Source organism: Salarias fasciatus, chromosome 7 (genome assembly GCF_902148845.1).
Source record: "Salarias fasciatus chromosome 7, fSalaFa1.1, whole genome shotgun sequence".
Taxonomy (NCBI): domain Eukaryota; kingdom Metazoa; phylum Chordata; class Actinopteri; order Blenniiformes; family Blenniidae; genus Salarias; species Salarias fasciatus.
This window is the reverse complement of record NC_043751.1, coordinates 13,442,300-13,469,111: the sequence shown is the minus strand read 5'-3', so window position 1 is coordinate 13,469,111 and position 26,812 is coordinate 13,442,300. Positions and strand designations below refer to the sequence as shown.

General features: G+C 44.2%; 2 protein-coding genes across 2 annotated transcripts; one reads left to right on the top strand and one right to left on the bottom strand.

Annotated features, from left to right (window-relative positions):
• The first annotated feature begins 1,682 nt into the window (after window positions 1–1,682).
• Window positions 1,683–16,058, top strand: LOC115392053 (potassium/sodium hyperpolarization-activated cyclic nucleotide-gated channel 3-like). The gene is made up of 8 exons (XM_030096554.1): window positions 1,683–2,323; window positions 6,492–6,915; window positions 7,639–7,800; window positions 8,299–8,517; window positions 9,630–9,776; window positions 11,046–11,286; window positions 12,365–12,529; window positions 14,003–16,058. The coding sequence occupies exons 1-8, from the start codon at window positions 1,683–1,685 to the stop codon at window positions 15,565–15,567; spliced, it is 3,564 nt and encodes a 1,187-aa protein (XP_029952414.1). The 3' UTR covers window positions 15,568–16,058.
• A 2,710-nt stretch (window positions 16,059–18,768) lies between these two features.
• Window positions 18,769–25,733, bottom strand: LOC115392432 (pyruvate kinase PKM-like). Its single transcript, XM_030097037.1, has 11 exons — window positions 25,690–25,733; window positions 24,632–24,807; window positions 24,406–24,497; window positions 22,255–22,386; window positions 21,949–22,135; window positions 21,587–21,857; window positions 21,355–21,505; window positions 21,086–21,238; window positions 20,222–20,388; window positions 19,496–19,677; window positions 18,769–19,354 (listed from the first exon to the last, which is right to left on the bottom strand). Exons 2-11 carry the CDS (start codon window positions 24,783–24,785, stop codon window positions 19,248–19,250), a joined length of 1,596 nt encoding a protein of 531 aa, XP_029952897.1. The 5' UTR covers window positions 24,786–24,807; window positions 25,690–25,733; the 3' UTR covers window positions 18,769–19,247.
• Window positions 25,734–26,812: the final 1,079 nt, after the last annotated feature.

Genomic DNA, 26,812 nt, shown 5'->3' with positions numbered 1-26,812 from the left:
ATGCCACAATGTAATGTTATGAATGTGACAGAAACAAGAGAAACATAACAAGATGAACAAAATAAATACATTTTTATGTTGATCCTTTTTTTTTTACAAGAACTCTGGAATTTAAATCTATGGAGTCTTGATAACAGTGCTACTGGTGGACTCTTACACCCATGTATCAACTGTAGGATCAATACTCACTTTATGGTTTTATATTTTTGGCTAATTGGTGATTTTTATACAGCCGCTTTTAATGTGTGTGTTCCTGCTTTCACCAATAATCGTTCAGCGCCAGCTTTCACAGCCCTAACTTGATAAAGCAGTCCAACATGGATGGTTGGATGGATAAATAAAGGTTTTGTGAACCAGATTAGGCTTATGGCGTAATAAGAAGGGTTAGGGTTATTATTAGATTACAGAAAAATCAACACAGATGTGGTTTGCAGGGTATGCTAGATTAGTGTGGTGATTCCTTTTAAATACATTCAGAAATGGGTTTTAACTGCATTAAAGTAATTTTGCTGGCTGCCGTGTGATGTAGCGGTTAATGTCTTAACAGTTTGAGGACGATGCGAGCAAGACTCTGAACTTTGAATGGCTCTTCATGGATGGTTTGAGCAAAAGACACATCATTTAACAAATATTTTCATATTTAATTTGACTTGTCAGGAGCATAATAATGAAGCATTTTCAAGTATGTAAAAAAAAGTCATAAAGATGGCTTTTAACTTTTGAAAACTGCTCAAAATGTTCCAAAGACAAGACGAGGGTAGGAAAAATCCACCAAGTTAACAGTGTACCTGTGTTGTCTTATGGCTGCTGCAGTGTTTTAGGTGAATCCTCCCTTTTAACTGTGTGAAAAGTCCTGCTCGCAAGGTTAAAGCTCTGAGTCACAGAAGGAATCAGTGCACTTTGCACCTCACCCACATCAGTAAGTGTTCTAAAGGCTGTGCGTGTTGCGAGGCTCAGTGCGTAATGGCAGAGCATCCCACTGCCTTCTCCTAACTACAGTGAACTGTGGACTCTCCTCCTTCAGTCCTCCTCTCCGGCTGTCCTGACTGGGCGGGGTGAGCGCACGTGCCACCCCGGCTCCTATGGCAACCCGATGGATTAGCCCCATCAATATTCGCCTTATTAGAAAGCGGGGAGGCTCGTGGTGGGTGACTGATGTCGGCGCTCTCTGGACCAGCTGCGTGCGTGCGCGCGCTCTTCACCTTGCACTGAGGGGAGAGCTCTGATAATTTTTTTTTTTTTTTTTTTTTGGGGGGGGGGAGGGGGGGGGGAGTGGAGATGCTGCTTTGTCATTGAGGAGCTCGGCGGCGGCATTCTCCCACTCCGGCACGTCCGACGCTCAGCAGCATGCTGCATCCTGATGCGCTCCCGTCTGCAGCCCCGCGAGCCCCGCGTACCTGGATTTACATGCGTCCCTGCCTCCTCACCACGACCGTCTTGATCGGAGCGGCCGCGTCTCGTTGACGCATCTCAATGTTCAAGCGCCGGAGGAAGAGCGGCACGTCCCGAGTGGCAGATAAAATATACGACCTGTCCTGCGGATGCGCCGTCACTGTTTTGCCTCCAGCGGCACCCCAAGAGTGTGAGATCCATGATTCATCCCTCTGCTCGCACCGGCTGTCCTTAGAGCGCACCTCTGCTTCTGCAAGAAGATCTTAAAAAAAAAAAACAAAAAAAAAAAAATGGAAAGGTTTCAGTCTTCCATGCGCAAACGCCTGTACAGCTTGCCGCAAAACATTGGGCAAAAACCCTTCGCGGTGGACGAAGGAGACAGGGACAAGGACACCATGAGGAAAAGTATTCGGCTAAAACATTTGTCCTCTCCGTCTCCTGCCAGCAGTTGCAGGAGCATCGAGGAGGCCAGGAGCGAAGACGTCTCTGTCAAGACCAACTTGAACGGGGACTGCCGCTTTTTCCGGGGCAGCGTCTCCTCCATCGCCGGGCGGCATCCTCCCGGGTCCGACGGAGCGGAGCAGCGGCGCCTCATCCCCGAGGCGGACGCCGGCGTCGGGGAGACTTTCCCCGGCGAGCGCGGCCCCGGGGCCCAGCAGCGAGCGACGGGTGGTCTGGCCGGCGCGGCCGGGCAGCCCCCAGTGTTCGACCAGTCAAGTTTCATCAAGTTGGAGGGCACCGAGCAGATCATTCCCGAGGATGACCGGCTGTACCAAGCCGGCTTCATGCACCGGCAGTTCGGGGCGATGCTCCAGCCGGGAGTCAACAAGTTCTCCCTGCGAATGCTGGGCAGCGAGAGGGCCGTGGAGCACGAGAGGGAGCGCGTAAAGTCTGCAGGATTCTGGATTATCCACCCCTACAGTGATTTTAGGTAATTCATCTGGCAAAAACTCTTTTACTGTGCAAGTTGTGATCATTTTTTTTTAATGACAGATTTGGGGATAATTTGGGAATTACATGTTGGAAGTGTTTGTTTTCAAACTGCCATAACTTGACAGGACTTAGAATGAAATTAAATATAAGAGCACTGAACGTGGACACTGATCTTCCCGCACTCCAGGCATGTTTTCTGTCACTGCTGCTGTGGTATAATGGAAACAATGTGATGGTCATGATTGTGAACCTTATGCAGAGGAAGTGGAACACAGGCTCAGGGTGGCACAGCAGAATCAGGCCTAACTCCATAAATCATCATATTCCTAAACATGTAACACACTGTTCTTACAGGGAAACATTTCATGCACTATAGGGGACTTGGCCGACATGCAAAATCCTCTTATAATTTTGCTGCTATTGTCCTTATAGCATGCATATCCAGGGTATAAGCCCTCTTATGTTTGCCTTTCTGTGCAGTTCTCTCTGTTTGTGATTAACGTTTGTGCTCCAAACTGCCAACCTATAATTCCCTAATTTACCGCCGATGATATAGGATCTCATTGCAGGCAGCAAAGCAAGATCCTCTTCATCACCAATATCAGAGATTTCATGACATTCAACCTTGAGGCTCACTGTCATCATATTTTCACCGGTCAGTCGTACACGGTTTTGTGTCACAGCAGTTTTTTTTTTTTTTCCACTCATCTGAATTACACTTTTTTTTTTTTTTTTCATTTAGTGAGGGCAATGGATTACAGAGAGTGCAGCAGGGGCTTGGAAATGGGGTAATCAAAATAGGGTAACATGACCATTGAAGATATTAGAAGCACACATCAGTGGAGATTATTACAGCACAATTAGTCTAATGGAGCAGAGATGGTGTGGTCGGGGAGGGGACACACCACCAAACACAGACAGAGACGGAGAGACGGGGAGAGAGAGAGAGATTGAAATGAAAATGATGTGAGGAATCCAGGACGCCCAGCTGTTAGCTCTGTGCACGAGGTGTCACTGCTTCATGCTCTGCTCGGGCCACGCTTTGAGCAGCAGCAGCAGCAGGTTTTTGTAGCGCCTGCCTCTTCCAGCGAATACTTGATTCCGCAGATCCCATTTTAGGTTCGACATGCAAATCTTGCAGCAGTGAAGGTAGCAGCAGGTTTGTGCAGCAGTGCTGAATCCGGCGCTGCAGGTAACTTCACTGTGATGTCTGTGAGAACTATGAACGCGGCATACTGTGTGACCACGGATCATTTTACATCAGCTCAGTGCAATGTAACCCATGTGTTCCCTTCTTGTGTCTTTTCATAAACACAGTCTCCCTTGTTTATACCGCGAGTAACTGCTGTACTTTATTAGAGTGTTTTGTGTATACAGCGGCGGACACACTGAACTGGCACGCTGTGTAAATATGGTTAATATGATTGCTGGTGGGCCTGAGCCACAGTACAGGTGTGTGTTAAGCCACTGAGCTGCATGCAGGCTGTTGTTCTTCAGCTGCGCTCTGGCAGCAAGAGATAAGTATCTCCAGTACAAATGTGATCCCTTTTTCAGCTGTCCTGATTGATCTAAGCTCCTTTCACCATTTTAAGCCTTTTTGTGTTCACTTTGCTTGTAACGCCCCTCTTTGTGCTCTCATGCTCTTTAACAGAGTTGCACTGTGACCCAAATTATGGAAGATTCCTCTCTGGACCGGTCAAGGTCTGCAGACCGCACAACTGTCAGGTTTATTTTGATGGCAACACCAGATTACACCAGCAAGTTGTCTGATGGCTGTGGGATGACTGCTGCGTGCACAGTCAGCTGATGAGCCAACGGGACAGTCTGCAGGGGATGGCAGTAATACTCTGTCCCCTGCAGACCTTTTTTTTTTTCTTTTTAATTTATTTATTTTTTATCCAGCTGTTCTAGCATTCTGCAGCACAGTGACGTGTGCAGAGCAGTAATGCTAACTACTCAACATCTGGCTGATGGGAGCTGACTTCTGGAGATGACATGGATTCCCAGGAGATAACGGTGGATTTAGCAAGGGAGGGGAAGTGCAATTAGGACCAGTGTGTCACTGCAGAGACAACGGGCAGATGTAGAGAGAAATGCAAATGCTTTGTTTGGCAGAGAAGAACAGAAAGCTGATTAGAACAAATGGCCACCCTGCCCTCGGTGGCCGCTGCTTTTTGTGATGTTCTCGTGTGAAGGTTGGCTGTAAATAAACCTCGGTGGATGGAAATGCACTCCAGCCCAGGGACGTCTGAACCACTGAACACTCACATCCTCCAAATGTGGCTGCTTCCACCGGCGTGTTTCTGCACCAGCCTACAATAAATGTCTAAACAAACACCGCTCAAACTACAAAAAGTTAATCAACTCTTTTTTTTTCTTTAGGTAAGAGAACAAGTTATACTTCTAACCTGGATTTAAAGTGTAAAAGTAACAAGTGCTCATAATGCATCTTCTCATTAGTTAGTGTTTATTTTCACCCATTTGGTGACCAGAGCTACCCGTTACACACATCACATTAAAAGACATGGCTTTTCTGTGCAGTCAGATCTCTCTTTCACGTCAATTCATTTTTTCTCATCATTTCTGTTTCATCTTCTGTGTTGGATTAGTAAGGCGCAACTAAAGTTTCAAAGTTAAACAACATTAAAAAAACATTTTGGAACTTTCAGAAGTGAAGCTCAAAATGCGCACGGTAAATCTCTCATAAGTATATTAACAAAGCATTTTTGCTGAGGCTTGCCTGGAAATATGAGAGGTAACTCAGTTCAAGCAGTGTCTGTTGTTTTAAGATAGAAGACAGCAGCTATTGCAGTAGCAGTATTTCTCAGCTAAGATAAGTGACTATACCATTTGACTATATATTGAGCAAAACAGTCGTTTCTTCAGTTTTCTGCTACATAATCATATACTTGTGGAATGATTTTGTACCGCACACTTTTTTCACTGTGAGAAACCAAGAAACTGTCACATTTTATTAGAGATCCTGAATGAAAAAGTGAAATCTGGTCACCTCTGACCTCCGTTTTATATCTTCTCTTAAACCTGTAAGATACTACAGTAGGCTGAACGTCAGTGTTGTCACTACCACGTTCGGGGGTCTTTCTGTGTAGATTTTTTTTTTCTGTTTTTCCAGTGTGTGCTTGAGTTTTCCTCTGGGTTCATTCTCTCACATTCTCTTGTCAGCAAATTCTTTTCATTTTTGTTATTAAGCCATAAATGAGTATGACTTCATCTCTTGGGCGTCGTGATGAAAGTTCTAACAGTTTTTCGTTCCCTCCCGTTTCTTCTGTTGTGTTTTACGTGTCTCTCACATCCTGGCGGTTGTAATGCATCCGTCCTCGCCGCTCTGTCCCTTCTCCCGCAGTTCGGTCCGGCCCTGTAGGCGTGTCGGGCTCCTGTTGGATTGATCGGCTGTGAATTAGGCCTCAGAAATGGATCAGTTCCACACGTGCATGCTTTCTCATTTTTCATTCACACATGCAGTTAATCACAGGTGAACAAGCGCTGGCCGTGTCCTACCTGAGTGGACGAGTGACGCTGATGCTTTCAGCGAGCCGCTACAGTCAGAAACAGTGTCTGAAATCACGTTGAACAGTGTCAGTTCTCACAATCGTAGGCTATGTCACGTTATCATCCAGAGAGGATATTAAATTTATAAGCATCTATATAAATAGGTGTGCACAGTTGTGATTTCTTCTCATAGAAAAATGTTTATGAACGACTGACAGCAGCCTCTGCTTTTCAGGCACTTCTCACTGAAACTGTTGATACTTCAATCAATATTTCCTCACAAGCAATTCAGATGAATTCCAATAACCCATTTTTCTTTCTGTCCCTATAGTCCAAGTGCCTCGTGTTGAATTGAATAAGAGGACTGTTGTTGTTTTTGGAATCAGCTCCCCTCTTCGTTTCTTGGTGTTTACTCCTGCTCAGTCTGTTTGTTTTGTTTCTCCTTTGTTGGACAAAATTTTGTTTCAAATCTGTTCTTGTTGGCTTCTTAGGAACTTCATCTAAAACAAACTATCACAAATATGACGTGGGCTTTCGAAAACGTCAGTGTTTTTACCTGCAGTTTAAAAAATTGACAGCGCCAAACGTTACTTCGTCATTTTATTTAGCTCGTTTATCATGTATAAATAACTAAATGCCATCGATGTTGTTTTCAGGTTTTACTGGGATCTGACCATGCTGCTCCTGATGGTGGGGAACCTCATCATCATTCCCGTGGGCATCACCTTCTTCAAGGACGAGCACACGCCGCCCTGGATCGTCTTCAACGTGGTGTCGGACACCTTCTTCCTGATGGACCTGGTCCTCAACTTCCGCACGGGCATCGTGAAGGAGGACAACACGGAGATCATTCTGGACCCGCAGCAGATCAAGATCAAGTACCTGAAGAGCTGGTTCGTGGTGGACTTCATCTCCTCCATACCCGTGGACTACATCTTTCTAATCGTGGAGACGCGCATTGACTCGGACTTTTACAAGACGGCCCGAGCTCTGAGGATCGTCCGCTTCACGAAGATCCTCAGTCTACTGCGGCTGCTGCGCCTCTCCAGACTCATCCGATACATTCACCAGTGGGAGGAGGTAGATGATGATGATGATGATGATGATGACCATGGGGATCCATGAGCATTTCATTTGCCACATAATAAATTGAAAATAGAACGGACACAATGAATTAAAAGAAAATTACATGGAAATTCTTAAATGATCATTTTAGTCATTTAAAGGAAAAGGCAACACATTTATCTTAAATTTAAATCATTTTAAGTCCCGTTTTGCTTCAGATTTGTGTGAAAAGTCTAGCAGGATCAGAATATTTTCCTAGTAAACACTGCTAGCTGGAGCTCTACTCATTGAATCCACATCGATCGTATATTATTTGTCCACTGTGAGAGTTTCTTCACACTAGCAGAGTTGCCATTAATTGCAACGTCATCTGTATTAATCCGTAATTTCCAGAGAAAACATATGAAGGACTTACTCCATAAATTGTTTGTTTACATACACTCACACATGCACAATCACCTTAGTTACTGACATTTTCTCTGCATCATCTCAGTTCATAATAACAAAAGCTCCTTCTCCATCGGCCATTAATGTTTCAGATGGTTACTCAGTGAGCAGCCCCTGGTCATCTATAGAAGATTAAGTTGCGGGCTGGTATTTGATGTCTGTGTCCACAGCCTACCGTACATTTCAAATCCCCTGATTGCATGTCAAAGAGTTAAATTTCTATAGATTTATTTACAGGGCATTGTGTATTTAGTTGTGTATTTTCCTTAATGCTGACAATCCGCACCGTAGGTTTTTCACATGACGTACGACCTGGCCAGCGCCATGGTGCGCATCATGAACCTGATCGGCATGATGCTGCTGCTGTGTCACTGGGATGGCTGCCTGCAGTTCCTGGTCCCCATGCTGCAAGACTTCCCCCCCGACTGCTGGGTCACCAGGAACAAGATGGTGGTAAGTGGATTATTTGTGAGTCAGGCAGCCTCCAAATGTGTTCCCCTCAAAACCACACCATAATTATGAACCACACTCTGTCTGCTCTGCTCAGAATTAAAGCACATTTCTAGATCATTGGGGAAAGGTTTTGTTTGATGGTGACAGTGAAGAGTTTGGCTTCACTGTCCTTGCATTTAGACATCAGCTGCGGTGATTTCAGCAGCTGTTATTTTCGCTTCCTATTTAGGATGAATAAGCAGTCCCTGTTTATCAAAAGCAGAGCATAAATAGCCTCGCTTTACATTTCACCTATAGCAACATGATCAGCAAGAGCTCCGAGTAAACATGCTGGGTGATGTTATTTGACAGCGCGATGCCAGCAGACCTGAAGAATGAGGGCCTTACGGCCCGTGTGCATGTTAGGAAGCTCTGATAAACCACGCAGGGACGTGACGGCGCATTAATGCTGTGGATTGGGATAAACTTTCCACCTCCTTCCCCCTCCGTCTCTCACAGAACGACACTTGGGGTCAGCAGTACTCCTACGCCCTGTTCAAAGCCATGAGTCACATGCTGTGCATCGGCTACGGCCTGTACCCCCCGATCGGCATGGCCGACGTGTGGCTCACCATCCTCAGCATGATCGTGGGCGCCACCTGCTTCGCCATGTTCGTCGGGCACGCCACCGCTCTCATTCAGTCTCTGGACTCCTCCAGGAGACAGTACCAGGAAAAGGTGGGTGTCTGCCGAATGCACGGCTCGAATCTGTCATCAGAAAACAACTGTTTCGTCCAAGAGATTTGAAGTCGGCAGTGGAATGAAGCAAAACGTATCTCCATCCCTGCTGAGTTGTTTTACCAATTTGTCCTTTTTTTTTTTTAGTGTTTAGCAGCACAGATTCTTGTGATCAGGTCATATAATCTAATTTGTTGTTACTAATTTAACCAGCTAGTCATTAATTAGGTAAATTGGCCGGTCCAGAGCGTGTTTCAGGCTTCTGACACAGCTGCGCTTGTGTACTGATAAGCCCTTTGATGCATAATAATAATTACATATTGAAAGAACAGTGTTCACATTGACATTAATCCCAACGATGAGCACGATGCTGGTTAAACTCATGCTTTCTCCATATTTGGATTAAGATTTTGCATTTCGCTTTAGATTCAGTGTTTTTTTTTCCTAGCGAGAACCTGCAGCTTTTACTCGGATAACTGAATAGCTCTGTCAAACTTGTGTTCGGTTCATCCAGTAATGCTGTAAAGCACAATCCCACATTATGCTTCTGAAAAACATATGTTGCACGTAAAGCTTAGCATGACTCATTACAACGTGCAGCCAAGGCATTCGAGTGTGGAGACGGCCCGGAGGGCATTAACGAAAAACAGAAAAGATGATTGTGAGCTTTGGTCTGCAGACGAGTCAGACACGGAAGAGCTTTTATAAAAGTCAAGAAGCCGGCCGCACACAGGCCGGGCGCGCGGACTATTTACAGTCGCTGCTTAGCTACTGGAGAACACTGCTGAAGGGCACAGTGGTTAATGTTATTAGCCGCAGCCTGCAGAGCACAACTGTAATTGTCAGATGGGACGGAGTCACAACATTGTGCACTGTGGGCAGGTTTCACAGATGGCCTGACAGTTGACTGTTAACATAATGAGACACATTATAGTCCACCTCGGAGCCAGCACATCAATCACTTTAATACATCCATTTTGACATGACTTTGCGTTTTGTCTTCGACACGAACGCAGCCGCGTTGCAGATGTGTCTGTGCGGAGGTTGCTCTCTCAAATCCCCTCATTAATTTTATAATTTCAATAATTGGATTCCTGTTGTTGACATCGCAGTATAAACAAGTGGAGCAGTACATGTCCTTCCACAAGCTCCCCGCCGACATGCGCCAGAGGATCCACGACTACTACGAGCACCGGTACCAGGGCAAGATGTTCGATGAGGAGAGCATCTTGGAGGAGCTGAATGAGCCACTGAGAGAGGTCGGCTGTCATGCAAATGAGTGTTTTCCTCAATGACAACAAAAAAAAACCTTCACAGTGTTGACATTTATTGCAAAAAAACCCCAAAAAACCTCAAGCTTATATCAGAGTTGATAGGATAGGTGCGCCTTCCCATATTTTAATTTAAAAAATTATGATGATGACTTATATATAATAGACTTATTGCGCATAAATTCATTATTTCATGCATTTTGTGTCATGAAAATCAATGAAGTCATGAAAAAAACAGTAGAGCATCTTTGAATCATAGAAAATTTATGAAATTGGATGGTTTTCTTATTCTCTTGATCCAAAGGTCATAATTATCAGTTGTTTACAGCTGTTGTGCTGAAGATAAATAGTGACAATGTGGTGAAAATATTTGAAAATGTTCGACCTTACAGTCGTAAACACACATTCTGTCATGTGCTTCCAACTGCATTGCTTTGAGTATTCATATATGTGTGCAAATGAGAGATAATTGCAACATGAAAAACATTGTAATACAAATTGAAAAGTTCATTTTTCCACCCAAATAGATGACTGTACACATTAACTGTATTAAATGAAACATTTTATTTAGGCAATTTGATTTTTTTGAGAAATACCAGTTCTTTTATCTGCTTATTGCTCCCCTTGTATTAATTGCACTTCCATGAGTACATCTAAAACAGGAAAATAATGATTCAAACAGCAAAACTTCTATATATTTTAGATTTATTGCATATTTATAGTTTTATTATTTTGTCATAGAAGTTATAAAACTGAGAAAAGGGTTTAAAAATGTATCTTCTCAGATCAGGTCACACTTAAAATTTTAAAAATGCTTGAAACTTTCAAATTGTTTAATTGTATAGAAAACTGACAAAACATATCACTTTACAATGATTTCAGTGTTGTTTTTTTATGCATCTTTACAATTTGCAAAACAGAACTGAAAAGTATTTTATTTTCTCAGGTTTTCCAGACTAATAAAGTGGAAAATCCTTGCTCTGACCAGTTTACAGTTAATTATTTATCTAATCTAATATGGCTGCTTTACTTTGCATGATGATGTTAATAGTCATGTAATCTGATTAGTGAAGGCTGGAGACTGTACGAGGACAGGGAACCTCATTAAAATGCCACTAAGCTGTTAACGCCCTGCTTTTACAGTGATTGAAATGTACACATGTGGAGACACAGACGTTTGCATATTGAAGGATGTTCATTTAGTCAAGGGGGAAAAAAACAAAACAAAAAAAAAAACCTGTTTGGTTTCTCCTGCAGGAGATCATCAATTTTAACTGTCGCAAGCTGGTGGCCTCCATGCCGCTGTTCGCCAACGCCGACCCCAACTTCGTCACCTCCATGCTGACCAAGCTGCGCTTCGAGGTCTTCCAGCCGGGAGACTACATCATCAGAGAAGGCACCATCGGCAAGAAGATGTACTTCATCCAGCACGGCGTCGTCAGCGTCCTGACCAAGAGCAGCAAAGACACCAAGCTGTCCGACGGCTCCTACTTTGGAGGTAAAAAGCTGGACGCGCCGCACGCTAATACTCTCTGCGGTGGGCCAGTCTGAATGTGTGTAAAGCAGCGGTGATTGTATGATTTGTTTTGATTTATTTAGCTCTGGCACTCAGCAGATTAACTTCGCCGACTATTACAGCTGGGGAAAATTGCGCACATCATCTCCTTAAAAGGGCTCGGGACTAAGAGGAGCCAAAGCTTCTGCCATCTTTGATTCCATCTGCGGGTTTTTCATCTTTGACACCGTATTTAAATCTGAATTCCTTTGTTGCTGTCTTGGTGATGCCGTTGCAGTGTTTCCTCTTTCATCGTGTTATGGATGGCCCAGAGACAGAAGTGCATCAGTTTCAGCAAACTGCAGAGATTGTCTCTAACCGCATTTTAATGTTTAACCAGACTCCAGATTACATTTCAGATCAAAGTGGGATCCGTTTATGGTTAAACACATCCGGTAGTTTATCGTGAAGTTATTTGGCTCTGCTGAAACACAGCCGCAGATGTGAAAATAACAAATGAGGACACAAACTCCCGAGCGAACACACCACATAAACACTATCGAAAATCGCACGCCGTCATGTGTAATGAATAGATTCAATTGATGAACAGGAAAAGGAACAGAGAAAGGATATGAGCATGTGTGTTTGTGTCTATATCCTCAATATGTCTATTTTTTTTTTTTTTTTTTAATGGCGCATTATTTTATTTTTTCTGATCTGGCACGCCAGATGAGGTCGGGACAAACTGTAAGCTGCAGAAATTGCATTAAGTGCTCCATCTGTGGATTTGAGAGGCATCATCTCTTGGTGATTTATGGTCTCGCACTAATTTTTGACTTGTCTTTTTTGTGAATGAAACTAAAAAGCTATTAAAGTCCTTACCGGTTCAAAATGATTGAGGGTATAGACACAAATACAAACATGCTCCAAACTCCACGCAGAAAGGCCCCGGCTGGTATTTGAACCCAAACTTTCTCACCGTGAGGCGAGAGCGTTAAAACCACTGCTCCACCGTGCCATGAGTGGATTCTGTAATTTTTGCATGAAAGCAGAAAGTTTTCCTTCCTCGCTGTCCCTGCAGAGATCTGCCTGCTGACCCGCGGCAGGAGGACGGCCAGCGTGCGAGCAGATAACTACTGCCGCCTGTACTCGCTGTCAGTGGACAACTTCAACGAGGTGCTGGAGGAATATCCCATGATGAGGAGGGCGTTTGAGACGGTGGCCCTCGACCGCCTGGATCGCATCGGTCAGTCATTTCTGCAAAAGATCACATTTGTTTTGTTTGGTTTTTTTTTGTTGTTGTTTTTCTATGTTTTCTTTCTCCACAATATCACAGAGTGCAGTTTTCCTGAAAATCAGCTCGCTTGTGGTTCATGATGTAAAACAGGACAATATTTAGTGTAATAATGCTTTAATACAGTCGTTGCAGCTGTTTATTGGTCAACAGCAGAGAAATTAATGATGATTGTTGATTCTTGTAATCTGTTCTCGTCTCTCCGTCAGTACAGATCGTGTTTGTACAAAGCCGTGAAGTTAAAAATGGCAAACGTTTTCCTGCTCAATGTGTATTTGTTACTTTTATCAATCGTGTATATTTGTACTTTTCCTTTCGATTTCCAGCTGGAGAAAAATATATTGAATTGAAACAGACATTTTACCATTTCAGTGAAAATGTTTGCTCACTGTGAATTTAATGGCACCAAAACATTTCCAAAGACGTATGTGACAGGCGCAAAAAAGACTGGACCAGTAATCAAAAACACGGAGAGCTTTTTAAAGCTAATTCGATGAACTCCTCAGCAGGACAGGAGCATCACTAAAGGGGAGCGGGGCTCGGATCAGCAGAGGTTCATCAATCTGTGACAGACTGTTTTATACATTCCTCCTTCAAACTTCACAAAGTCAACTGCTGCAGTAATAACAGTGACAAATCAATCAGGGATGATTTTTCTACCTGAATAAAATAATGAAACTATCAAACGTTTAGACTGAATTAGATCATTATAATAACGTAGTTGTTGCAACAATAATGTCAGTATTCAGACTTTCACAGGATTGTCATGGACAATAACGATACGAATGACCTCTGCAATACTAACCCTCATAAGTACATGTTAAAGTTATGATATGGTTTATTACATTTTCACGTCGCTCCGCAGCAGTTGTTGGGGTGAAAGTGATTTGCCGTGCTATTTTACAGCTTTTTAGTTAATATTGGTCTAATCTGGATTTGTGTGTAATCAGTGAATTAAATCTGTTGGTCGAAGCCAAATTTAGACGTGGGGTGTTGTGATATGATGAAAACACCCGAACAGACACTGCTTTTCGGAAAGTGTGAACGTTTTCGTTCTTTACCTGTCTTTTGCTTCAGTTGGCCATAATTTACTTTCATAAAAACAGGTATCCTGACTTGGATATTTAAGTAATAGTGGTAGTTAAGTCAAGGATGCCCAGTTTTAATGGATTTACAGTGTGTATCCATTAAATGAGGAAATATTTGAAATATTGTAATGTGCTTTTTTTAATTTGAGATCCAGTGAATTAAAATTGTCTAAAAAAAAAAGTGAAAATATCTGATAATGTATTGTATTGTATTGTGTAAGTATTTTATGTATACGATGCTAAAGTCACTGTAATAACATTTTTTTTAAGCATTGATTGGTGGAAAAATACAATTTTAGTTGAAAAAAATAAGGTAATATTTCTGTTTTCTTCTTAGGGAAGAGGAATTCTGTTCTTCAGCATAAAGTCCAGCATCACCAAAGTTCGGGCACACTGAACTTTCAGGAGACTGAGATCATCCAGAAGATTGTGCAGCACGACCGCGACATGGCCCAGTGCACCCAGCTGATCCAGACCAGCACCGCTCAGAGTCTGAACCCTCCCCCTGCTCCTCCGTCGCCCACCCCGTTGATCTGGGCCCCGCTGGTTCAGGCCCCGCTCCAGGCCGCCGCGGCCACCACCCCTCTGGCTTTGGCCTTGGCGCACCACTCCCAGCTGCCTCCTATCCTCTTCCACCCCCTGCTTCAAGGCTCCGGCTCTGTGAAGGACCCCAGCTCGCATCCCAAGAGAGCACAAGTCGGACCGACGGCCTCCGGCGGCTGCGGTTCGGGGCCGGGTTCACCTGCCAGCTCTGCTAAGTTCAGGCCCGGGGTGGATACGCCCATCCTGGGGTTTCCCGGGACCCAGCATCTGTCCACTGGGCCGGTTTCTCCCACGCTGTCGTCCCAGCCCATCTTCACCAGCTGCCTGCAGCCGTTGACCCCTCTAACCACGCCCCAGCCCCTGCCGCGCACCCCCCACTCCGGCATGCCGTCCGCCTTCCCCGTCAGCCAGGCCAGCATCTCCTACACCTGCTCCGCCCAGCTCCACCCGCAGCCCTTCCACGGTGCTATGACCACCCCGCCCCACCCGTTAGGTCTGCTCCAACAGGGGGCGCCAGGGAGGCTGGCAGGGAGATTCCCGGCCCCGGCAGGCTCCGCCATAAGCCCCCTGATCTCCAGCTCGGTCAGCCCCATACTCAGCCAGTTGCAGGCACCGTCTCACGCCACCCTGCAGCAGATGGGCTCTGGTCACGAGAGGGTGGTCAGGACGTCCAGCGGACTGAGCTTCCCGCATTTCCCCTTCATCGCCAGCCCTCAGACCTCCTCCGGGTTCACTCAGCCGGCGTGCGCGGGCGTCGGCGGCGCCGCGGCCTCCCTGGCCCAGCACAGCCTGGCGGGACTGCAGTCTGCCTTCCTCCCCCAAGTTCTCCCCGAGCACTCGGCCCTCGCCTCCCTCGCCCAGTACGGCTCCGCCGAGGCCTCGCCGTGCTACACCCCTCCCGTCCACAGTCCCAGAGTCCAGAGCCCCGCGAGGGGGAGGACAGTCTACCACGGTGAGCTCCCCAGCACCGCGGGCTCCCACAGCCCCCTCACCCTCCAGACCTCATGCCCCGCCAGGGTGGCCTGTTCCTTCAAAGACAAAGCCGAGTCCTCGGTGGATCTCTTCTCCCAGGAAATCAAGACTATCTCAGGCTCTCACAGCTCTATATACCAGGAAAGGCCTTTGGCCGTAAGGGGCTCCCCTGAAAGCGTAGCGGGGGCGCACAGCCCCTTCTCGTCCCCGATGGCGGTCAGTAAACCCTACGCCTCCATCCCGGGTCAAGCCGCTCCCGTCAGTCGGACACATTCAGGGCCCGAACCTCAGAACCAGCCCGCCGGTCTTCACTCTCCTCATGTGAGATCACCCGCCAGAAAGCTAGAGAACGAACACATGCAGTCCAAGCTCCCCTCCAACTTGTGAGGTTCAGACACACCCTCCTTCAACGCCTGAACGAAAAGGCAAAATCTCCTTCTGTGCATCGTTTCGGTCAAAATCTTTCAGTGGGAGGGTGTGTTCTTCTAATCAGCTCAGACGTGACTGGTTTCATTTTTAATCAGCGTGAATGAATAACGGGTGATATTGGACTGTGATGGACACTTTTTCTACAGGATGTGATGATAAACTCCAAAAGGTACTGATGGGATGAATATACATATATATATTTACACTGTATATGTATATATAATGCCTCGCGAGTATATAAATTGTTGTGTATTATAATCCGTCCCTCCTCTGTGATTTGCTATATTTGTTTGAAACCCTCTCGTCCGGGCCTTTTGGTGTATCCTTTTAAGCCTCACCTCTTTTAGTTGGACATTTTTCTACAACTGTATTCAATTATGATTGAAACCAAAAATTGCCGTCCTTCGTTTATATCCCGTCCCGCTGCTGAGAGCGCGAATGCCGGGTCCCCCCCCCCCCCCCCCCCCCCCCCCCCCGTCCAGAGATGTGACTGTGCACTTTGCTCGTTTCAGAGATCACCCGAGGCTCAATCATGGCATGTCTTCCAAGATAGCTTTTCCAGCAATATTGCACACCCATGTGGGTCAAACAAATCAGATCACGTTGAAACCTAAGCAATGAATGTAATGAAGTGTTTGTTCGTCTGGTTCCTGAGATGCGTCTTTAATGTGATGAGCGAGAGGATGGCGGTGGCGACGGTCTTCCGCGGAATGACCGAGGCGAAGCCACACAGCGGGCGCCGGCTGATTTCAGTCTGGCAATAACTTTGGTGCAGAGCATCCACCTGAGCCAAGGTTTGCTTGCCATTCGCAGAGTATGCAATAATCTATGTGTTTTTGTTTTTTTTTTTTAATGGACATACAAAGGTACTGTGAATCGTGAATCAGTGAATAAGATTCAGGTTTTAGTTTGAGCCCATTTACCGTGAGAACTGAGTTTTTAAAAAAGCAATTGTGGATAATCAAACATCCTGAAACCAGCGATGCACTAAGATTGATCTGAATGTTTCTTGCACCAGTCAAAGGGCTACAAGCAGTTACTTGGACAAACGATGAACAAGAAACCCTGATAGGTCATATTGCTGCATATTTACCTCTTTCATTGTACAATATTTGATTGTAAAAAAAAAAAAATGAACATCTGTTGTTGAACAACTGCTGCTTTGTGATGCTATGCTGAATCAATAAGACATGTATCACTGACTGCTGTTTGGGAGCCAGACTCTGAAATCCTTCCACTTGTTAATACTTTCATGTGTTTTAGTGATACGTCTATCTCTCTGGGCCTGCAGCCGGCGCCGCGCTGTGGGCAGGCCGACCCGTCAGAGGATCCCGTCCAGTGGCTTCAGCCGCCTGGTTACTGAACCTGAGGTCTGCTGAGACTCTGAACCTCCCAGGAAAGAGAGATTCTATCGGTCAGTAGCCAGTCACCGCCGATGGGCTCGATCAATCCTTCATTACTATTCTCCTCCGACCACCTGCCAGCGGCACCCGCTCAGACCGAGTTTACGGTTCCTTTGAGAGTATTCTACTTGGGTAGGAAGACAAGGTGTTCGTCATCCATCTATTTATATTTTTTTTGTCATGGCGCTGCCTTTTAACCATGAAATCTGAAGATCTCATCTACCTGTATGTTAGACACATTTTATTTTAGCTACTGAATTCAATGCAATAAAAAAAAAAAAGATAAACAATGCTCGTCTTAGCTGCTGGTTTCTTTTTACTCAGTGAGAATCTTATAATGATGATAAACTTTTTGACTCAAAACCGGATCATGAGAAGAAACTTGTTTGTTGATTCCAAAACTCAAAGCAGCCGTGTTAATAATAATCTGCCAGAAAACTGACCAACAAGCTTTACTATGATCCAAGAGTAATAACTGCTGGATTAGTGGTTATATATGTAGATATTCAGTAACTGTTAGAGATTATACTGATGTCAAAAGTTGTTTTTGTTTTTGTTTTTTTTTGTTTTTTTCGCTCCCTGAGGTTTCACAGCCTTCACCTGGGTCTAAATTTCTAATCAGTTCTCTGTATGTCTTTCACTGATTTAAAGATTTGACTTATAACACTGTTTGCTCAATTTCTACTTGCTTCTAGATGTAAGCCAGTCTTGACAACTAATGGAAACAATAATTTTATGATTATTACATAAAAGTTCTGCCTTCAATGAAGCAGCTCCAGCACCCCAAGACCCTCAGCTGGGTGAAATCACAACAGAAGGTTAACGGATGGGTGAATATGGAATTAAAATTTGAAGTATACTTAGTAAAAGTGAAGTAGTTTATTAGACTGGCATGGTATTTTTTTTTTTTCCCACATTTTTGTAGTTCCACCAGACCTTTTTTTCAGTATATTACACTGGTCGTAGTGTGTGGCTGCCTGTATGTTCAATTTAAAAATGTCTTCTTCTCTATGTTCAGTCGTGTCTTTCCAGTCAGCCTTGATCATCAGCTGTTTTCCTGTGTTTTTCAAAAAGTCCAGAATTACTTGGAATGAAAGGTGCAGACACAAATGTGCTCACCTGAATAGATGTAGAGCAAGTTTATAGTTTAGACAGATGGATCAAAAATATAATTTATTTCAAATAAGTAAATAAAATGTCCTCTGATAATCACTAGTACCCTCAAAATGTTGTCGGCTGTTGAAGAGTGAAGGGAGGGGACTGAGCATGAGCTCGAGTAAAATATATGTTCACATCTAAATATAAACTCCAGCATATGTTATATATGTCGCTGAGGAAGATAACCTTGTTTGGAAGTGTTTGCTGCACTAACTTTAACTTTAGAGGGTCGTAAAACTCCACAACTTCCCAATGAATAGACATCGACCATATTTAGTCTGGCAGGATTTTAGCTTTTTATACAAGATGCTGTTAAGAATGTTTTGTCTTCCGATACAAACACATCAGTTATTCTGTATCAAGTAGCAGCAGCTACTGAGCAACCTTACAATTCATATTTGTGTTCACGTCACTCTGATCAGTATATTTGATGAACTATCTGGACATGTTGTAGTTCAGCTTTGAGCCTGGCTGTCTTTGGTTATTTTTTGTGGCTATATTTTTTCTTCTATTTATTTATTATTATTTTATTTTATAGTTTCTTTTGCTCGAAACAGATCACCTTGGAGACAACAATTATGACAGTAAGACAAACACGCTTGATCCAAAACTTTGTTTTAATGGAAGACAACCTCTTCACGCCAGTTCAAGTCACATTGACACACCGTGCCAGCTGTCAGCGGTACAAGAACGAAGGGAGTAAACAAAAGTACATATTTATGTTCATCCTCGGACAATGAAGCAACCAAAACCAAGGAAAGGATAACACATGCACCTAGGTATGCTGAGGAACCCTGTTCTCCACTTTGTTCACCTTGCAGACAGTCAGACAATAACATGACAGAGGAGACGCCACTAAAATATATTGAATCAAGTTCAGTCTTCAACAAGAAATCGGATATACAACTGATAGGAATCATGGAGTTACTGTCTGCGGACGACACCATCAAAAGTCTTTTGAAGGAGCAGCCCAGCTTTGATTTTTTTTTTGTTCTGAAAGTGATCAGAGAGTCCTAAATGAAGGAAGGTGAGTTACAGCAGAGGAGGTGGGGGGTGGCGACTAGTGTCCTTTCAGGTTCAAGGCACCAGCACAACTCTCATGGTGTTAGTGTAACCAGAGCCCGGGCGCCAGCCGGTCACGACAATAGCAACATCGCCGGACTTGAAGAATTTGCGGTGCTTGCCTGTGAATCACAAAGTGACAAGTGTCAGCAGAAATGAAAAGCAATTCCTGATGAGCTGCTTTGAATGAAGACACATTCTCTCAAAAATGTGGGAATATTAAATGAAAGAAATCGGGGTTTTTTTTTAATTTTGCTACTCACCAACTTCCAGGGCAAAGTTCACACGCAGGTCGACATCCTCGGCCCAGACGTCGTTGGCGTTCTTGGTGTAGAGGATGGGGTAGACGCCGCGGTACAGGTGAGCCTGGTGGGCGGTCTGAGGGCAGCGGGTCACGGCAAGGATGGGGGCACGGGGCCTGTACCTCGACAGCATGTGAGCAGACCTGCGGGAATCGAACACCGGAGATGCAGAAGACGGAGGACCAAGAGTGACGCACGGTTTGGTTTAATCAACAGCTGTAGCTAAAAGTAATTAGTTAACTTGGTGTTTTATCTATTATATTCAGTTTGCTGTTTAACAACTGACGAGTGTTTTACTGATGTCTGATGCAAGACAGGTTATTTCCTGTAACCAGAGCTAAACGCTGAATGTGATCTATTGTTCATCTTTAATGTCAACTGCTTGCTGAATTGAAGTCGGGTCATTATGGAAAGAGTTCAGCTGACAGTGGTGTGTGTGTGTGTGTGTGTGTGTTCTGTATCATGTGTTGGAAGGATGCACTCCAAAAAGGAAACGAGTGACCGGAGAGTTAAAATTAACTTGGAAAATGTCAGGGTTCACACGTGAAAAGGTCACAAGAGGAGCACAGTTTGTAAGTGCCATAAAAGTTGGCGAGCGTCCCGTCGGCGAGGCGGACAGAGTGACGCAGCGCACCAGGTTCAAACTGAAGAGATGGAGGATGCTGGGTAAGGCCACGCCAGTCTCACCTGCCAGTCTTGGTGAGCACGATGATGGCGCTGGCGCAGCACTTGAAGGAAGCCTCAACGGCGCCGATGGCGACGGACTCCGTGGGGTCGCGGGTCAGATGGGAGGTGCGACGCAGCTCCTCGAACATCTGCCTGTGGAACATGGCGGCCTCGGCTTCACGGGCGATCTGAAGTCGACGACATTGAGCGATATTCAAACCGAAGCTCCACTTTTAACTTTGAACTAGTTCGTTTACGAGACAAAATAAGGGAATGGTCACTTTGCCACACCCGAACACACACCGAGACATGAAGCTAAGCAACAGCAGAGCCGCAACGTCCAGGAAGGGCTGCTGTGCACGTCACACTCTCAAACACATGCGGTCACACAGTTAATGAGGCAGACAGGTGAAGGGAGGAGTGGAGAGACAAAGCAATTCAAACCAACAGGAAACAAGCTGTTAGTGAAATCCATGCTGGTTTTGGTAAAAAGGAAAAAAAAAGTTGGTCTGTCGTTTGCATCGTTTTATGTTCAGATGAAAATATGCACATTTGTGTTTAATATTCAGAACCTTGAGAGTTGCAAAAATGAGGATGAACCACTATGGAAAAAAATATGTTTTTTAATTCTTTTCCCATCAGTATGAGGGCTCTGTTTAAAAAAGTTTCATCGTGTGAATCATTGCTGTTTGAGCAGAAGGTTCTCAAATTATAAGCATGTTGACAAAGATATGAATTTTCCTCACAGATCTGAACGCATATGGTGTCACACCACACGAGAGAACTGACAGATCACGCAAAGACACGGCTGCGGTTCGGTGATAAAACGATTAATACAGTCTCATTTGTGCTCTGTGATACAATAAGAGATGGAACTGTTCTCACCATGTGCTGCGTGCGCACGGCCTCCAGGGGGTAATCTCCCTTGGCGGTCTCGCCGCTCAGCATGATGCAGTCATTGCCATCCAGCACGGCGTTGGCAACATCGCTGGCCTCAGCGCGAGTGGGACGAGGCTTCTTGGTCATGCTCTCCAGCATCTTCACATGAACAAAAAAAGACAAGTTGCATCATTCCATGTCGATAAAGGCAGGTTTCTACAGAGAGCATGTGGGCTTTTGATTAAATTGTGCGTCTCCAGCCTGATGGGACGGACCTGTGTGGCGCAGACGATGGGTTTTCCGATTCTGTTGCACCTGCCAGTCATCATCTTCTGAGCAAGGAAGACCTTCTCTGTTGGGATTTCAATTCCCAGGTCTCCACGGGCGACCATGATGCCATCGCTGGCCTCCAGGATCTCATCGAATCTGACAGCAAAAAATAAACCAAACATGTAAGTCCAGCAGCTTTACAGACACAGACTCATGGCGGTCCTGTAGTCTCCCCACCTGCGCACGCCCTCGTGATTCTCCAGCTTGCTGATGATCTTGATGTCCTTGCCCTTCTCGCCGAGCACTTTCCTGACGGCGTGCACGTCGGCAGCCTTGCGGATGAAGGAGGCGAAGACCATGTCAACACCCTGCTCCACGCCGAACTGCAGGTCCTGAATGTCCTTCTCAGACACGGCGGGCAGGTCGACGGCCGCTCCGGGCAGGTTGACGCCCTTCTTGCTTCCCAGCATGCCGCCGTTCTGAATCTCACACATCAGGTAATCGTTGCCTTTGAAGACACAAAACAAACACATGGGTTTTCCACCACTTTAAATATAACATTTTTACAAGGAAACACATTTGATTATTTGAGTGCTCACCAATTTCCTTGACCTTGAGGGAAATCAGACCATCGTCAACGTAGACGAAGTTTCCAGTCTGCAGAACCTTGGTGATGTTTTTGTAGTCCAGCCACAGGACTTTCTCATCACAGTTCTCCTTGTACTGGTCATCCAGTGTGAGCTTGATGGTCTCACCCTTCTTCAGCTCAACCTCGGCGGTGCCACTCTGAACAACAGAAGAACCCAGCTGCTATGAGAAACCTATGAACGGCTTTTCGTGCTCTTGAAATAAACTAGAAATTTAAATTAAAATATCTGAGTTTTCAATATCTGGAGGAAACTCACGCCCTTGATGAGTCCGGTCCTGATTTCTGGTCCCTTGGTGTCCAGAGCGATGGCCACTGGTCTGTACTCGACAGATCCAGGCCCAAAGCTCTCAGCTGCCTCACGGACATTCTTGATGGTCTCAGCATGGTACTGGAAAAGACACAACACAAACCAGGAGGGTCAAACTCATTTTATTCAGGGTCCACATGGAGCCTGATTTCATGTTTACTGGACCGGAACAGTAAAATAAGAGCATAACGTGGCCCCAAAGGTTTCTCTTAATTTTCAGACATCATGAAAAAATATATGTTTAACTGAATGCATTTATGAAACCAACTTCAATGATACCTTCCTTGTAAAACACAGTCCATCTACAGCTTTGCTTTTCTCCTTGATGCATCCAGAAGTGCAACAAATGACTCGGATTTATGCCTCATTTGCTTTCCAAATATGCTAAAAAAAAAAAAATCCTTATCCAGCCAGTGTTTGTGTTCAGGCTAATGTTGGCGAAGGGCTTCTGCTTCTTAGGGCGCATGATTCTGGCAGCGTTCACACATTGCATGTTTCCAAAAATTCACAGTCACATGACTGCTTTGATGCAAATACTACAGAGCTAGGAATAATCCCTGGTCTCAGGGTTGCGTTAAGTCAGTTACTCTGACTGAAACACTGCAATGCATAAATATTTCAGTCACTTTTATTCACAATTTTTTTTTTTTTCTCAGTGTTCATTTCATCCATTTTGCAAGATCATTCCATGGGAAAAAAAACAGACCCTTCAGTGGGCCAATTTTGAAATTTCACACCCCTGAAAGAAACATTACTAAAGGGCATTTTCAATAAAGAAATGAGAGTTGATTTAAGCTCCAAAATGATGCCTAAGACACAATTTTGTTTTCTAGTTATAGAGACTGAATGGCTCTAAATGAGGCAAATTCTTTCGGGGACAAAAAAAAAAAAACCTAAAGTGCAGCAGCAGGTGGGCAAACTTGGCAATACGGCCACATGGCACTGGTTACATATTACATAACTATATATAAACACAACTGCAGCACAGTTTTAGCGCCTGGCATTGTTTAGTGTCACTGCACATAAAAAGCTAACATACAATGTCAAGTATTGCTTGAGGCTGTGTTAAACGTACATTTTCCATCACTGACCCTATTTTGGAGGCACTGAATTTGGAAGTCTGTCTTCGTAAATTAAAATGTCTGTAGATAATTTGTATCTCTGTCAGTATAAACGGTGAACAGAAATGGAATTGTGCACAATCTTTTGGTGTTAAATCAATATTTTTCAGCTGTTATGGCTTGAAGCACATAAATGTAAAGTATGTTTGATTTCCCTGCAGATGGAGCATATATTTATAAAGCTGCATTGAAGCAGTGAATGTTTGGGGGAAAAGCATGACCGAAAAGTCTTTCCATAATGTTGAAACGCTTAACAACTGTCTTCTCTCACTAATGACTGTGGCCTCTCTACATGCCTCCCGCTCACGCTGTTGCTGTGTGAGTGACTCCTATTTTTAGCTGTACTGACAACTGACACACCAATGATACAGAGGTCAAAGCATTTCTTCCATGTCACGACAAATAGCACGTTCACTTTGTTGTGTTTTGTTGTTGTTTTCATGCTTAACATGATAGAAATCAAGAGTTTCCCAGTTTATCCGACTGCGCTGCCACTGCAATAAGCTACATGTGGTTCAGTTTCTTTAGGAAGGAAATATTTCACTCAACTTTCAAAGATCCGCGGTGTCCTCGCTACAGCTGATGATATATCATACGGTTGAACCAGATCTCAGATGACGGTGAAAATGTTAAAGAGGGATGACTTTTAAAGGCAAGGGGTCAGCAGTATAAGGTTGTAATATCACTGAGTGGGAAGGCACTACAGCCCTGGTACTGAAGGGACAAGCACAAGTTGACAGATCAGGTTACAGACGGTTAACAGAGTGCAAGTGTAATATCACACTGACTGCTGCCACTCTAAAGGGTAAATCCTCACTGGCGTACTTGCAAAGGGCAAAGAAACTACTACAGCACTGCTCTGTCTGGACTCCAGGTTTTGCAAGTGTCCTAACCAGCGGTGTGGTTTTCTTTAATAGTCGCTTGTGAAGCTACTGCTTTTACATACTGATTTAGGAATGCGGGATCGTTCGTCACTCACTTCATGGGTGCCATGAGAGAAGTTCATTCTTGCAATGTTCATCCCAGCCTTGATCATTTCCTTGGCCATATCCACAGAACGGGAGGCAGGTCCTGCAGTGAATGCAGAAAGACTGATTACGGAGTTTGTAAGGGCACATTGATGCTTCAACCCGGATGCATTACGGTGACGGATGGATTATTTCTGCAATGTGAATAAGTTATTGAGTCATGGCGATATGTCTGACCGATCGTGCAGATGATGCCAGTGTTGCGGGACACAGCAGGCTCGGAGTCGATGTCCAGCAGACACATATGCTCAATGAAGGTGTCTGCCATGGCAGCATGCAGCTGCTGAGTGTTGATGAGGGAAGAACCCATATCCTTAGTTTTAGTCGACATGACTGGATCTGCAGGAAAAGACCTGCGGAGAGAAAGAAAAGTTGATCCCCTCATGAGTGTGATACTTGTGACAGGGTCACATAAGATATACCTCACTTGTGCACAGAGACACAGTCTGATGTTTTTCAAATTGACAATTTAAGGTAACAAATATTAACATCATATCAGAAAATACCATAAAAATCAGTGACAATAAAAATATGCACTATGAACCAGGAGCAAAATCTATGAAATATCTGAATAAACAGGTGAACATTCAGAATATAGTTAGGGCCGACCAGTGCTCAGTCTTTTGCAGAGCAGACAGATCCCCTCTTACATAGCTAAAAAAGTGACTCACGCCAACATGGAACAATATAGTAATGTAACTACACAACTCGAGGGGGCTGAAAATTATTATCTACACCACTTGAAGTGTGATACCGGCTGAGAATGCAAATAATGCACATTACAGGGGACGGGCTGAGTTATCAGGATTCCGCCTACACATAGTTACAATAGAGGAAAGCAACGTGGATACACAGTGTGGAAGGCCTCTGTTCCTGAATTTACCAAAGAAAATAAGTCAGCTGAGTGTGACTTTGTATTATAGGGACATTTAACAAATAGATGTGAGGTGAGAATGTTGGCAAAACTGCAACAGCTTTGTTCAGTATTACATATTTCTGTCTTTAAATCTTATTAATGCAAAATAAAAGAAGCACCAGCACTCTAAATGCATGTACAAACTTACTCAAAATTAGTTGCTGCAATACAATTGCACTGACAGAGGTGGCAGGTGATATATTGTAGTTTATTTATCCAGAGAACTAACATGCATTAAGTTACTGACTGGGCCCAATTATTCTATCTGATAAGTTGATTTAAATGTCCAATAAACTTGAGTTTTCTGGCTGTTACTCACCTACTGGGTGAACTTTGCAGGGACCAAAGCGCCACTGGATCTATTTGGGGCCACAGCTTTTATTCCCTTCACGGACCGGAACTACTTTCCTGTGGGTGTGCCACCCGCCCCGCAGGAAATAGGGCGCGACAATTAAGGCAATAGTCACAGCTGAAAGAGGCTCATAGACTCTGTGTTTCCACTGGGGAGTTATCTGACAAAATCATACAATTTTGTCTTTTCGTTTAAGACACGTTTTACGAAGACAAAATGGGATTTGTTAAACTCTCCTTCCTGACCAATCACAGAGCTGTGCAGCAGTTTTTCCTCTGAAACTTATTTTTCTTGCAACTCATTTCAGACTAGTTTGTTTCTGTCCAGCAAGTGTGGAACAAACAGATATTGAAATTATACATTTTTAAACTTTTCAAATGTTCTTTATTATTTGGTGAAATAATTTTCTGATAATCTCAATTGCATGTTTGGCATTTGTCTTTGGAGTCATTCTTATCGGTACTGTGCCATTATTATTGTTTTCATGCATTGTTTACGTGTTAATTCATAATTCTGTCCTTCTGTTAATTGTGTTCTGTAAATTTGTTTTCTATCCAGATTTTTAAATGTGACAATTTTCCCCATTTTGTTATTGCACTCAGGTTTTAATGAGCTCTGTAGGAGTGTCCTTGTCCTGCAGCACCACGAGAGACTGAGCCATTCACTTAAAACCTTCATTTAATGCAATGGATTTAAAGCATCATATAGTCAAGGTGATGCTGAACTGCAAATTACATGCAACAACAAATATGATTCTAGGCTGCAGCAGAGGGCTGCAGAAATAGAAACTGCACATAAAACTACAGGAATATTCTCTACGCATGGAAAAAACTCATGCATAAAGCGTTTGAAGGCCATTCAAACTTGCAGATTTATGAGATAACAATGCACAAATGCATGCACATAACTCAATAACATATGATGTCACTTCAGAAATAAAGCACAGTGGGCAAACTGTGGATGTGAAAGCCCCACTATATATTTAGTTGTCATACTGTCAAGCAAAATGGTGCCATATATATATAGTTGAGCGATCGTCTCCATGTGGCATTGGGGAACATTCTGTACTCCACCATAAAACTAGATCCAC